Below are 14411 nucleotides of genomic sequence, written 5' to 3' on the forward strand. Positions count from 1 at the left end.
GATTAATGTAGGCAGTTATTAGTAGCGCTTGCTTCTGACTTGCAGTCTGGGGTTTTTAGTTAAAGTTGTTCCAAAAATAAAAACAACACGTGCACATACACATTAATAACCCAGTCTTCCATCTCAACAAATCACCTATTTCAATGTTCCTAATTTTTTCCAGAACGTGTCCATTGGTAACTGCAGGAATACAACTTTGTGCTTCTTAAATACCTTTGTTATTTTGCAGCCAACTTTTACAGTTGGGTGGCTGTATTATGTAAAGTCAAAAATACTACCATTTAAGCTATCATTTTAGATACCTGACTCAATTCCGGGATCCTCTATCCTGGTTCTCAAAACATGTTTTGCAGCTTTCTCAGGATGGAGGTCCCTATTACACTTTCAAGGAGTCTGCAAAGCTCATACTATTCCAGAATAATAACACTAAGACATTATTTGTCATTTTTGCTCTCCTTCTCTTACTAGTGTACAGTGAAGTTATCTAGAGACTACATGACCTATGATACCCCAACACTGATTCAGAGGCAGATGTGGGGATCTAGCCGCCTTCTAGAAGCCAGGCATTAGATTCGCAAAAACGTTAAAGAATACCACACTTCTCAATAAAATTTATTTTGCATCAGAAACAGCAGTTTTTATTTTCATAAAACATGTTTTTATATTAACTTATAATTGGCTTTTTACCATATTAATATAAATAAATATATTAAAAATTTTTCTCAGCTTCAATTTCTAATGATACAACTATTGATAGATATAACCCAAATGAGCAAAAGCTCTTTAGGGTCCTCAATCATTTTTAAATGTCTAAAGGCATCCTGAGGCCAAAAAGCTGGAAAGCACTGCTCTCCCCACTGAACCTGAACCTTGAGATCCACTTGGTTCGATGGTGACCTGCTCAGCTGGGACCTTACACCTTAGCCCATGCTCAATAACTAACTACTGACTCCTTGTTTATTGTAGGGACACCTGAGCCAGACCAGGTCCAGATGTGCCCTTGTCCTTCATTCCTCCCATCCCAGTCTAGGCCTGGGGAGCTTTACTGTGGGATCTGGAAATCTTGATGGTGGGTTGGAAGTGGATCATCACCTCCTGGGACCCCTTTGCTGTAATGATGGGGCTTAAATACATCCATAGCCTTGGCCCACCTCTCTGGTCTCACTTCCTCTATCTCTGAACTCCATTTGTGGTCTCCCCCTCCCTTCTTATATCCTAGTGCATCCTCTTGCCCTTGCCCCAAATCCTAGTCTCTGATGTCAACTCCAGTATCAGGCTGAAAGCTTCGCTCTGATGTTAAAGCAGCCGGTTTTCTGCCTGTCACTTTCTCACACTTTCTTCTTGGTTGGAAGCCATGTGGCACCACTAGTGTCCGAGACTGGCCCCTGCCCCATGGTTACATGCAAATGAACAAAAGCAACAGCCTAATGAGGGAGAGATGGGGCTGGGACTTGAAGGGTGTCAGGGGACCTCTGGAGGAAATTCTCTTCTGTGACCGGAGGAAGGAGAGTGGTTTTCCTCCCCGGGGGTGGTGCTGTGCTGTGGTAGTAGAGGTGGCTTGGGCTTCTCTACTTGGCTCTGAGACCAGGGAACTGGTCCTGGAGGCTGTGGTGGGTCTCTGCCCTGTGAAGGACCAAGCCGCCCTCGGGCACCGTGACCCCCTGGGCCCCTATAAATGCTGGACAGATAAAGAGGGGGCTGTCATCAGACCCCAGCCTGAAGAAGGGCCTCAGGGGCCCAGAGAAGGGTGAACGGGGACATGTGTAGATGTGAGATCTGTCCCTCATGTTATAGAAGGACACATCTCCAGATTCGTAGTCCAGGAAGATGCCCACTCGGTGAAGGCGCTCTTTCAGGGGGAGAATCTTCTCAGGGGAGGACAGGGCCCGGTACTGGTTCCCAAACATCTCCAGGGTCCAGAAGCCATTCTGGGGAACCAGCAGGGCCTCCCCTTTCCTTTCAACACTGTCTCTACAAACCCCCACAGCCCACACCATCACGTTTTCAACCTCCACCTCCCAGTAATGCCTCCCTGAGGAGAAGCTCTCTAGGCCCAGGACACAAGGCTGACAATCAAATCTCTCTGGGTTGTCAGGTATGCTCTGCCTGGAGGGGCCCCGTCTCACACTTCTCCGGTCCTCCGACAGGAAGAGTTCGGGATGAGCAGTGTCTGGATCCAGGACCACATCAGCTGCAGAGGAAGTTGCAGGTTTAGGTCTGTGATCTCAAGAGATGGTGAGCTTTCTGGTCCCCAGAGATATCCCCCAAAGCTGGTGGGAGCTCCCCTAGGTAACAGTCTTTTCCATGAAGGCCCTTGATCTCAGATCCCAGGCAGCTTGTAGACAGAATGACTGAGGCTGCACTTCCATGTCTTGAGTGGAAGGAACATTGCCTCAAGGAGAGGGTAACTGGGGCTCTAAGAAATATTGAAAGTTTAGCAAATGAGCTGATATTAATGACTCCCACTTTCTCTCAACATGCTCAGATCTGTCCCCTTCTCTATTCAAGATACATGATCTCTGGGACTCTAGTTAGAAACTTCCCCATTTGGATTAAACCAGCAAAGAGGCCCTATCCTGTCCCCCTCTCCCAATTAAGCCATTAAGGCCAATTCCTCCCTACAAAGATAAAGGCAATAAAGGGCCCTTTACTGGTCCTCTGTGTTCTACTAGTTTAACCAGGTGACAACTGATTCAAATGACTAACAAGGGCCCCCTTTCAAAGGGTTAGACAGAAGGATAATGTCCCCCAAAGTAACCTGCTACCTGAGAGGTGTGTATGGTAAAAGGCAGGGGGAACTATAAACACCCAGTTTTGCTTTCCTAACATGGGTCTGAGGTCTACAGCTACGCTTCAGACCCCTGTCATTCCGCAGACCTCTCCCATCTGCGCTTACCATCACTTAGTCAGTCTACATCCGACACAAAATCATTGTGTTAAAATGATTTGCTTCTTTCTCCAAGTTGACATGTCTGATTGTGATAAGTTTGAAATTCAAAAGAGGGAAGAGGAGAGGTTTAAGTGCCGTGGAATCTAGCAAAGCCTGGATTCTTTGATGCTATTCCATTAAAGGTGACATATCATAAGATGCACAGTGCTCGTTAGGATTGGGCAATCGGACACTGCTCTTCCCACTTGTCCAGATCCCCTCCCCTGACAGGCTCTGCATGGAGTCTCAGTGTTCTCGTGGATCAGGAATGCATTTCTGGTACCTATTTGTACTCCCCTGAGACAGGCCTGGGAAGTTTACTGCCTTTGCCACACAGGGCTCTCCCATTGTGAGTCTACACCATCTTCCAGGTTATAAATAGCTAACCCGGTATTGTCTTCTTTCAAATTAATCCAGGCTCCAATGAGCAACAACTACCAAAATGTAACCTTTTGGGAGGTTCACTCTGTGTGGTAGACCTTTGGTAATCACAGATGAAATTATTCTAAAAAAGAAAGGATGGTGGGAAATTAGTGATAGAGTTGGTTAAAAGCTGCTGGGACTCCCTGACAGCAGGGGTAGGATACGGTATTTGGTGGGATACTGCTTGTGAACTGATCCCAGGCCCCTGCTCCCCCCAGAAAGCCTTGGGCCCCCTTGTTCATCTCCTCCAATGTGTCCTGCTGAGGGGCTAGTGGGGAGAAAGCTCGGGGTCTGGGGGAAGGTCAGAGGCGCTCACCCGCATGTAAGAGGGTTCTTCTCCATCCTGCAACGGGATAGGCAGAGAGGTGTGATTATCGTGAGATAACAGCTAACCCAGCAGAATACAAATCATGCATGGAGTAGTTCAGGAAATGCTAAACTTACGCAATTCTTCTTGAAGTTGCTCTGAAAAAGAAACAGAAACAAATGAACGTCCTCAGTAGAAGAACTAAGAGAATTTGAGTTTGTCTTAAACGATGAAAGGCTGGCCTTTTCAGGGAACCCCACCAGCCCCCTCCCCTGCTGCCTAGGAAACTGTCGAGATACCAGAAATAATGTCCGATCAGGGGACTGGATGTTATAAGTACTTTATAAATGTTAGCCACTATATATAAAAATAGATTTTTAAAAAAGTGGTAGATTGTTGAACGAAAGCAAACCTAAAATTTCTTCTGTATAGCACAGGGAACTATGTTCAATATCTTGTAATAATCTTTAATGAAAAAGAATATGAAAACGAATATATGTATATATATGCATGATTGGGACATTGTGCTGTACACCAGAAATCGACACTTTGTAACTGACTGTACTTCAATAAAAAATTGAATTAAATTAAAATAATAAAACATTGCATTATAGCCATAAAAAAATCTACTGCTATAGGTAACAGGTGAACGGATGCAATATTTGCAGAATGGAAGAAAGCGGGGTCTGTGGGATTATTACTAGGACTGGGATTTATTTCTAGTTCCATAAGCCCTTGCTGCTGCCTTTATTCATGTCCTCTCTCTCTTTCCCAGGCTTCTAGCTGCCCAAGCTGTGTCCTTTGCATGCCGGTGGGTGAACTGTCCTCCTACTCTTTTACCTTTTATTTGACGTTCTTTCTCTTTTTCCACACGTTCTTTCCCTAGTTCCTTACGTGCAGCTTCTTTCTCTTCATTTTGAACCCTTTTTTGCACAGACAGGAACTTTTTTTCCCGCTTGAGTTTCCTGATGAGACAGATGCTCCCAGTGATGAGGAGAAGCAGAAAAGGCAGGATGACAACCAGGCCCACCATCCAGGGAGATGTGCTGGGAATAAAGGATTCTGAAAGGGAGTTAAAAAAAAATTCCCACTTAGTGAGAAAAGGGAGCCCCAGGATGAAAGCCTCTCAGGTCCCTGGTCTGGCAGCTTCTCTCTCAGAAATCCCAGCTAGATACAGAGACTTTGGCTCTGCACTGGCTCACCCGACAACGACTGCAGGGGCTGGGGGCCCAGCAGACAAAAAAAGCAGAAACACCTGGAGTCGCCCTGAAGCTGCGTTGAAGCAGCACAGCCACCATGTGGTATGAGCCGCCATCCCTCCTTGCCTGGCATATCGCAGTGCCCTGCTCCCTGTTTCTGCCCAGCCCCTCTGCAGTCTGTCCTCAATACAGCAGCCTAAATGAATGGGATCATGTTATTTCTTGGCTCAAAACCCTACAAAGTTTCCTTTCTCACTCAGAGGAAAAGCCAAAGTCCATTTACGGCCTACATGGCTTCAATCTGGACCCACTGCCTCTCTGAATTCATTTCCTCCAACCCTCCCTGTACTCAAGCCACTCCAGCCACACCTGCTTCTTGGGAGTCCTTGAGACTGCCAGATAGGCTCCTGCCTCAGCCTTTTGCATACGCTGTTCTTGCTACCTCCCTTGCTCAGTCCTCAAACATCTGCAAGGCTCACTCCTCACTTCCCCAACTGCCATCTTTCTGTGAAGCCTTCCCTGGCCATCCTATTTACAATTACGACTACCCTAGGCACCTAACCCTCCCTATCCCACACCTCCTCGGCTCTGTTAATTTTTTTCTGCAGTACTTATCTCCGTCTGACATAATCCACAGTTTAATGAATTATTTCGCTCCTTGTTTTAACTAATGATCATTTCATTGATTGCCTTTGGCCATTCTGGAATGGGAGCCCCATGAGGGAAGGGACCTTCATGTTATTTTGTTCACTGATTTATCTTCGGTTTCTAGAACAGTGCTTTGAACATACGAGCTGCTTGTTAAGTATTTGTTTAATGACTTTATGAATATCTATAGACAGAGAATCTCCCTCACTGTATCTCTTGGACAATCTCATGGGCAGGAAGGGACACCACCAGGTGCAAGTAGCCACCCATCCCTATCATTCTCCATCATTTTATGATTGTTCTAAATATTTGAAAATTGCTGCAGGATGAAGACTATAACAGAATAAAAACGATCAGATTTACCCTCACAGAAGAGGCCTCCTACTCAGGTGTTTTGAGACGATTTGATTTTTCCCTCGTGACAGGGGCAGGGGCCTCAGCTCAGCTGCAGCCTCCAGCTCTCCAGGACCCTGGACCCTTCTGCCCCACGCCCATACCTCCCCCTCCCCATGCTAGGCTCCAATCTGCTGAGGATCCTGCCATCATGAACTGGGCTTCCAGGGAGCAGGGAACTAACCTGGGATGAAAATCACAGTTTCCTTCTCCTGGTTGAGCAGGGTGTTGTTGATGGAGCAGTACACGTTTCTCACAGAGTGGTCTCTGATAATCACAGCCATGGTGACCCTGAAGAGTCCATCTGCGTTCACAGTGTAAGCCTCCTCCAGGGCCGGCATGATCTCACCAGAAGGTTCCCTCCACACCGCGCGGGGCTCTGGGTACCACCCTACAGATGTGCACTCCAGCCGGATGCCTCCATCCTCATGGCCCTTCATTTCAATAAGGGGCTTAGAGCCCAGGCCTGGGGAGAGAGACCAGGGCTCAGCTAAAAAGGTAATGGTGTCTTAGGTCAAGTGTCTTAGAAGATCAGCTCTTAGTGATGAGAGCCAGTGGGAGAGGGGAGATAGCAGGAGGCCGGTGTCCAGATGGTACATTTTCCATGCACTCCCTTCTGTGAAGGGAGAAAGGAAGGAAGAAAACAGTAAGGAGGAAAGAAAGGAAGAAAACCTTGACTTTGGAGAACACTAGGAGACCATTATGTCCCCAAACTGTAAGATTTCTAAGGGGAGAAAGGATTAAATTGCACTTTTCTTTGTGTTCCACCTACAGACCCCATCACAGGAGCATCTATCTGCCTCCTAATAAATGTTTGTTGATTGATTCATTCAGCTAGAGATGTTAATTTTCCCATTCTTGGTATGTCCAGAAACAAGCAGGTTTAGAAGCCCTGGGAGGACTTCTCAGTAACCTTGGCTTCCTGAAGTTCTAGGCTAATACAGTAAGGACAGAAATCTGCCAAGTTGGCAGGATCTTAAATTTTTTGACCTTGAGACACTTTCCCTCCTCCCCTGGTTTGGGGCTTCACATTGCCACAGCAATCTGATACTCATAAGGAGCTGCTGGTTTTTAGGAGAATGGACAGAGCTAGTGTGCAAAGCCAACCTCCACCCCAATTCAGAGATGTTTACCTTCCAGGGGCTCAGTCAATTAGGTAATTTTCTTCTAGTCTCTTAACAATATCCACCTATTAGATCTCGATGCTCCTGTGATCCTTAAAGTAACACTATCACCTCCTTAATGTCAGCAGAACATCATTAAAAGTTCCAAGAATCCAGATTCTTCCTAATTTATTTTATCCTTCAAAGAATCCTCAGTAAAAGAGAATACTTGATGTCTGAGAGCTACAAATGCCTGGTCCTAGGAGACTTCTGCCCCCTTAGCCAGGGATTTAAGTAATCCCTTTGTTGAGCTTAGCCAATAAATTCTATCAAAGATAAAATTAAAGCAGTTACTTAAGTCTTACTGCTTCCTGCTCAATTTGATCTTTCCAGGATTAAAAAAAAAAAAAAACTAGTTGCATAGTGAAAGGCCCACGCTGAAACTTTGAACTAGGATAAGATGAAAGAACTCAGCAAGTTGGAAAGAAATTCTACAAAACGTGTTGAGGGGGTTTGATAAAGGCAAGCATGAAACAATAGATTGAAGGACAAAACCAGCCAGCCAATTAACCACATCAAAACACACTAAACACACAATTGTACAACAACTCAATTCAGAGTGTGGCAGGCCAGGCCAGGGTCACAGTTACAGGGGAAGAATGGAAAATACATGCCACACACAAGCCCATGCTGGTCAGCTCTGCAGTGTGGCTGTGAACAGAGTCAGGACACAGGGTGGAGAAACCCTACTTCCATATTTTGTATTAATCAAAGTTGCCCTTCTGCGTAAAGATGGGGTCTCCTACCAGTTATATTCGAGATGCACTGGGAAGGTTGCGCTGTCCTCAAAACTCACTTTCACTGGTCTGATGGACTGAAGTGCCATTGATTTTTGTGTGTCTTAAAGGCTTTTCCAGTCTTCAAACATGTCTTTTAAAGTATAGTATGGGAGGGTAAATAGCTCAGTGGTAGGGCATATGCTTAGCAAGCACGAGGTCCTGGGTTCAATCCCCAGTACCTCCATTAAAAAAAAAAGATAAAGTATATTACATTGATACTGGAAGTGAGGTCATACTTTAAAGCCAGTAAACTCCCAGAAACCTCAGTTTAAATGCCACTTCTATTCTGAAGCCTTGCCAAATTCCCCCTGGCCAAATTCTTACTCATTTTCTTTATGCGGCCACCAGGCTTAGTATATAATTTCCATGTCAGTCACTCTCACTACAACTAATATTGGGGGAAAGGGAAAGAAAGCAAAATTAATATTTATCAAGAGGGATGGATTGTACCAGTGGTTTCATAGGTGCATATATCTATCAAAACTCATCAAAGTGTCATCTGAAATATGTGTAGTTTACTGTACAGAAATCATACCATAATAAAGGTATTAATACAAACAAACAAAAAACAAACAAATGAACAAACAAAAAGAATGAGATGGCCACATGTTGTAGTTTCCTGGGCAGTCCTAGCTTATTCCAGTGGTTTCTGTGTAGTTACTGTCAGTGCCTCCCCTCACTCTCAAAAGTGTACAGTATGAATGATAAACTCTATGTCCCCTATCAGGACCCCGTCTCGGTGCTGTGTTAGACAGGACTTCACTTTGAATCCTCTCAATGAGCCCCAGAGGTGCTCACCCTCTCACTTCATTCTGCTTTTGTTCAATTGCCATCTTTTCAGTGAAGCTTCACCTGACCATTCTATGTATAATTCCCTTACCTCCATGCCCCTCTTCACTTTTAGTCTCTTCCCTGCTTTTTCTACTGTACTCATCACCATCTGATATAAAATACAGTTTAATTATTTCATTTATTGTTCTCTGCACCCTCCAGAATGTGAGTTCCATGAGGGCAGGGATCTTTATGTAATTTGCTCACTGATTTCTCCTCAGTTTCTAGAACAGTAACTTCAACATTGGAGATGCTTGTTAAGTATTTATGGAATGAATTTATGAATGTCTGTGATGAGAGGGAGCCCAAGGAGAAATTTTCCCATTCTGATTTTGATATCAGCAATTCATTTTTTTTAACTTCTTCGCTTTACAACTACTTATTAAATACCTACTAGGTGCTAAGCAACTTGCTAGATGTTGCAGACACATAGTTGTAAATAATTGCTAGTGTTCTCAGGTCCTGATTGGTTCTGATTGTGTTTTGGACTATAACACTTTAAAAGAATGTCTAGTGGGAGGTGGGTGGTTTATTTCAGTGGTAGAGCGCATGCTTAGCATGCATGAGGTCATGAGTTCAAGTCCCAGAACCTTTATTAAAAAAAAAAAAAAGAATGTCTAGTAACAAAAACCTGAAAGGGTATTTTTTCAGTGCTATCTATAAAAATTTTCGGTTCACCTGGGCACATGGTTAGGCTTGTATTTCCCTCTCCTGTACAGTTAAGAATAACCATGTGACTTGCTTTGGTCAATGAATTGTTAAGTATAAATAACGTGTAGCACCTCCCAGATAGAAGCTTTATGAGCCAGTGGGTGATTTGCTGGGCTCTCTTTCCCTCTGCTAAGGTGAACCACAAAGCTCCAGGGGGTTTTGTATGAAGTAGAGCCCCACCTGACTCATGAAGGATTTGTTGCTTCAATTAGAAATAGACCTTTGTTGTTTTAACCTACTGAGATTTGAGGGTTGCTTGTTACCAGCATATGACCTCACTTCCCCTGACTAATGCATACATCAAAGATGTTTAAAAGCACGGACTGTTAAGAAGCTCATGGGGAAAGGTTAAAAACAAACAGCTCTCAGGTTTAGAATAGAGATAGCTCAGGCATGATGTGATGCCCACTTACAGCTTGATGGAGCAGATTCACTTAGTCATTCAATAATATTTGTTGAGCATGTATTATGCTCTAGGTTCTGGTCTAGTGATGTAGATACAGCAGAAACAAAATAGAAAATAATACTTTATGAAGTTTATGTTCTAGTGGAAGAGACATAATAATCAAGACAAATAAAGAAAATGCATATTATGTAAGAAGGTGATATGTGCTGAGGAGAAAAGTAGGGAAGCATGGTGAAAAAGGTCAAGGATGGTGTTTGATCTTCACAGTCATGGAAAATGATTTACTAGAAAGCAGAAATGGATTCAAGTCACATGTAAGGAACTTCTCTTTAGACTTAATGAAAAATGTACAGAGCATCATGTATAACTGGGGAGAGTGTTTATTGGTACAAACACTTGGGAAAACAAATCTGTAGTATCTAATAAGGATGGAGATAAATATTTCTCAGCCCTTCCACTCCTTCTAGTTTCCGCTGGGGATTTTAAGAAGGTGCATTTTGCTGACTGAACTCTATCCCAGCAAAATTCGTATGTTGAAGATCTAACGTCTAGTAACTTAGAATGTGACTGTATTTGGAAAGAGGGCTTTAAAGAGGTAATTAAGTTAAAATGAGGCTGTTAGAATGGGCCCTAGTGCAATCTGACTGGTGTCCTTATCAGAAGAGGAGATTAGGACATACAGAGAGAGACACCAGGGATGTGCACCCACAGAGGAAAGGCCACGTAAAGACACAGAGGGAAGACAGGGTGGGGACACAGTGAGAAGGTGGCCAGCTGCAAACCAAAGAGAGAGGTCTCGGGAGAAATCAGCCCTGCCGACAGCTTGATCTTGGACTTCCAGCCTCCAGAACTGTGAGAAAATACATGAAATGACACACCTGCCACCATCAGGTGTATGATGGCCTCGTCGTAAGATCTGCCTTCTTGGAAATAACAGCGGTAGATGCCGTTTTCGTTGGCGGTGACGTTGTGTATGATCAGCACCACGCTCCCCTTGCTGATATCTTTGCTCACAAAGGTTGTTCTTCCCCGGTACTCCTCCATCTGCTCCTCCGTTCTCTCTCGCCGGCCCTTGTACACGAACACTGCAGGGGAAAACTGAGACCGGAACCACCGCACCTCCATGTCCTCAGCGTTTTTCTCAGGTGACAGGTGGCACTGTAACTTGGTGTTCTCTCCCACCATGGCCAGGATTGGATCAGCTGGCCCCAGGACAGTAAACTGGGCTGTTCAACAAAACAGTAGAATCAGGCGAGTGTACCAGCCATCAAACTATCTAAGGCAGGAAAGGAAGTGGATATTCGGGAGCGAAAGACATGTTCTTTCTAAGTCCACAGGGGCTTCTTGGGCTGAGGATTCTGAGGGCCAATGGGTGTGGCTGGTGGGTAACAACAGATACCTAATAGGGGTACCTATCGAGGGTGCTAATGCTTCATGAACAAAATATTGAGAAGCATACCCTGATCACCCTCTACTGACTGTGCTTACAGAGGTTTTCTTCTATCTCCCAGTCTAGCACCGTGCCTGGATTATAGCCTAAACTTGAGCTGTCCAATAAGATAGCCACTAACTAGTCCCCAGCTGAAGTATGCTGTAAATGTAAATATATACGATTTGGAAAATTCAGAATAAAAACATGTGAAATATTTTATCGTTACTATTTTATATTAATTAAACATTTAAATAATACTACTTTGGTTATTTAGAATTAAACACAATATACTGTTATAAAAAAGAATGAAATAATGCCATTTGCAGCAACATGGATGGTGCTAGAGATTATCATATTAAGTGAAGTAAGTCAGACAGAGAAAAACAAATATCATACGATATTACTTGTATGTGGAATCTAAAAAAAAGGGATACAAATCTTACTTAAAAACCAAAAATAGACTCACAGACATAGAAAACAAACTATGATTATCAAAGGTGAAAGGGTGGAGGAGGGATAAATTAGGAGTTTGGGATTAACAGATACATATGACTATACATAAAAGAGATAAACAACAAGGACCTACTATATAGCACAGGGAACTGTATTCAATTTCTTGTAATAACGTACAACGGAAGAGAATCTGAAAAAAATGTATGCATATGTATAACTGAATTGCTTTGCTGTACACCTGAAACTAACATTGTAAATCAACTACACTTCAATAAAAGACGAAATTAAAAAATATATATATTTAAAATTTATCTCACCTGTTTCTTTTTTAAAAGTACCTCGTGCTTGTTAAGCGGATGTTTCACCACTAAGCTATATCCCCAACCTCCTCTTTACTCTTTTAAAAGTAGCTACTAAGAATTGTTAAGTTCTATAGATGGCTCGCCTTTGTGGCTTTGGTTGGATTCCTACTGGAGTGCGCCGGGATAGGGATAAATTCCATGAACGTGTGCAGAATGGAAGGGTGAGTGAACACAACCGCAGCCGTTCTTCATGCTTCCTCTTTGCAGACTGAAGTGTTGGATTTTCCTTTCTGAGAAACTGATGAGTGCTAGTGGCTTGCACTCCTACCTGAGACCGGTGCCAGCAAGCTGAGCAGGTGGAAGAAGAGAAGGGAGCTTGGCAGGGAGAAATGCAGAGAGGCAGCCGGCTCCATAAGATGAGTCACCCGGGAGAGGCAGGGACCGAAGGCCTAGGGAGACGTGGAGAATCAGCCAAGGAGATTGGCACCACAGTTCTGATCTAGGTCAAAATTTCCTGTAACTCTTGTTGGTATCATCAGCACCCCAGCTTCTGTCTTGGGCAGTCCCCTGCCTCTCCCAGTTCAGGTATCTACCGGTAGATTGATTCACTAAACATTCCATGGAGTAAGCCAACAATACAACGATCGGGAAGGCAGTTTTCCTCCTTCCTCAGCTCACTTCTCTGGCCAGAGTTGAGTTTCTTCAGATGTCATTTGATATTCTTCCATGCCCTCCCCCCTTTGCCTTCCTCCTACCCGCGGATCAGGCTTGACCCCGGGTCAAGCCAGTGGTGGAGAGCCATCCGCCCGCCCCAGCCCCAGAAGTATCCCCTCGGGCGGACCCCTCCTTTCGCCTCATCAGGTTCTGTTCCTCCCGCCTACCGCGCCCACACCCCCAACCCCCATCTCACCCCAGCGGTAGCAGGTCCCCTCCCTTTCTTACCTTGTAGAACTAACTTCCTGCGTTTTCTTTTCTTCTCTGACGCTCAAATGATGATTTTCCGGTTGTTCCTCTTCCTCTAAACCCGCCTGTGGGCACAGTCTCAGCCACACCAGACCCTCCCAAAGCGGAGAAAAAACTTTTCTTCGCCCCCGGGTTAGTCGCGGCGTGGGGGCTGCTGGACCTTGGACCCGGCCCACTCGCTGATCACAAAGTCACAAGATTTCCAATGAATGATTTAGAGCCAGCTATGTATGGGTCAGCCAGCCAATGGCATCCCTGAGCTACTTTCTCACCAGTTGCTGGGTAGAGTACACAGAAACGATTTAGAAATTAAAATCGCACAGCTGTGCAGAGACTTTTTTTTTTTTAATTCCTTTTTCTTTTTTTTTTTTTTTCAGGAGAGGGATACTTTTTATTTTCTTTGAAAAGCCTTGAAATTCCTCACAGATTGTAGTGTTGCTACTAATCACCAGGAGAGGCCTGGTGTGTACAATGCTTGGGTTGAGGGTGTGCAGAGGTGATGGGGTAAACATAAGCATATCTCACAATTTTACCTGTTTCTTAGTCCTGGGTGGCATGGAGCCCAGTTGTCCACATGATAACCAACTGATTAATGTTCACTGTATGTCATTCTTTACTTAGTTGGCTTTTCTTTTCTTTCTTTTTTTTTTTTAATTTATTTTTGAACCTGGATTTCCTAGGATCACTTCTCAAATAGACAATCTGACCCCAAGTCCTTGACTCAGTCAGCTTTGGCGGAAATCCAACTAAGAGATGGGATTAGGTAGAATTTTCACCACACAGCAATAACAGTGAGAACTGTCTTTTCTGCAAAAGGACCGTCTGACATATATGCCTGGGTCTAGTAAGTGAATGAAGGGCTACAGGTAAAATTTCCGAAAAGTCACTCTCACTGAGATTCACAGGAATCTACAATCATGGGGGCTCTTATATAGAGGATGGAGAGGTCTCCTTCAGAGGGAGTGAGGCCATGACTATGTGTGGTAGGCTGAAGATTCACACCGGAACCTTTACAACCTGTGCTGCCTGCAGACACCTTGATTTTACTTATTTATTTCTTTAAAATTTATTTTTTATTGAAGTATAGTTGATTTACAGGGTTGTATCAGTTTCTGGTGTACAGCAAAGTGATTCAGTTATATATATATAAAACTTTTCAGGTTTTTTTCCCTTATAAGTTATTACAAGATATTGAATATCGTTCCCTGTGCTATATGGTAGGTCTTTGCTTTTTTTATCTGTTTTATGTATATAGTAGTGTATATGTTAATCCCAGACTCCTAATTTATCCCCCTCCCCACCCCTTTCCGCTTTGGTAACCACAGTTTGTTTTCTATGGCAGGCACCTTGATTTTAGCCTGGTGAGACTCATGTTGGACTTCTGACCTACAAAAATGCGAGGTAATAAATTTATTTTCTTTTAGGTCATGAAATTTGTGATAATTTATTACGGCAGCAATGGACAACTAATA

At 43.9% G+C, this 14411-nt stretch overlaps 1 protein-coding gene across 6 annotated transcripts; it reads right to left on the bottom strand.

The window, feature by feature from the left end:
- Nucleotides 1–599: 599 nt before the first annotated feature.
- Nucleotides 600–13130, bottom strand: LOC102538576 (butyrophilin subfamily 2 member A2). 6 transcript variants are annotated; one of them, XM_072945552.1, is made up of 9 exons: nt 12919–13130; nt 12305–12425; nt 10668–11015; nt 6084–6365; nt 4500–4721; nt 3797–3817; nt 3669–3695; nt 2127–2191; nt 1562–1678 (listed from the first exon to the last, which is right to left on the bottom strand). In XM_072945552.1, exons 2-9 carry the CDS (start codon nt 12387–12389, stop codon nt 1670–1672), a joined length of 1059 nt encoding a protein of 352 aa, XP_072801653.1. In that variant the 5' UTR covers nt 12390–12425; nt 12919–13130; the 3' UTR covers nt 1562–1669. The 6 variants fall into 6 exon arrangements, with proteins under 6 accessions (XP_015107232.1, XP_072801649.1, XP_072801651.1 ...); XM_015251746.3 differs by having other exon boundaries at nt 600–2191; XM_072945548.1 differs by lacking the exon at nt 12919–13130 and adding an exon at nt 12887–12903 and having other exon boundaries at nt 600–2191.
- Nucleotides 13131–14411: the final 1281 nt, after the last annotated feature.

Source organism: Vicugna pacos, chromosome 20, assembly GCF_048564905.1.
Source record: "Vicugna pacos chromosome 20, VicPac4, whole genome shotgun sequence".
Classification (NCBI taxonomy): domain Eukaryota; kingdom Metazoa; phylum Chordata; class Mammalia; order Artiodactyla; family Camelidae; genus Vicugna; species Vicugna pacos.

Coding starts and splice junctions, on each gene's coding strand:
- LOC102538576 (XM_015251746.3), bottom strand. CDS start 12,389: ATGGAGCCGGCTGCCTCTCTGCATTTCTCCCTGCCAAGCTCCCTTCTC. Junction 6,366..10,667: donor CATACACCTGATGGTGGCAG/GTGTGTCATTTC, acceptor CTCTCTCCCCAG/GCCTGGGCTCTAAGCCCCTT. Junction 3,818..4,499: donor GAAAGAACGTCAAATAAAAG/GTAAAAGAGTAG, acceptor TTTCTTTTTCAG/AGCAACTTCAAGAAGAATTG.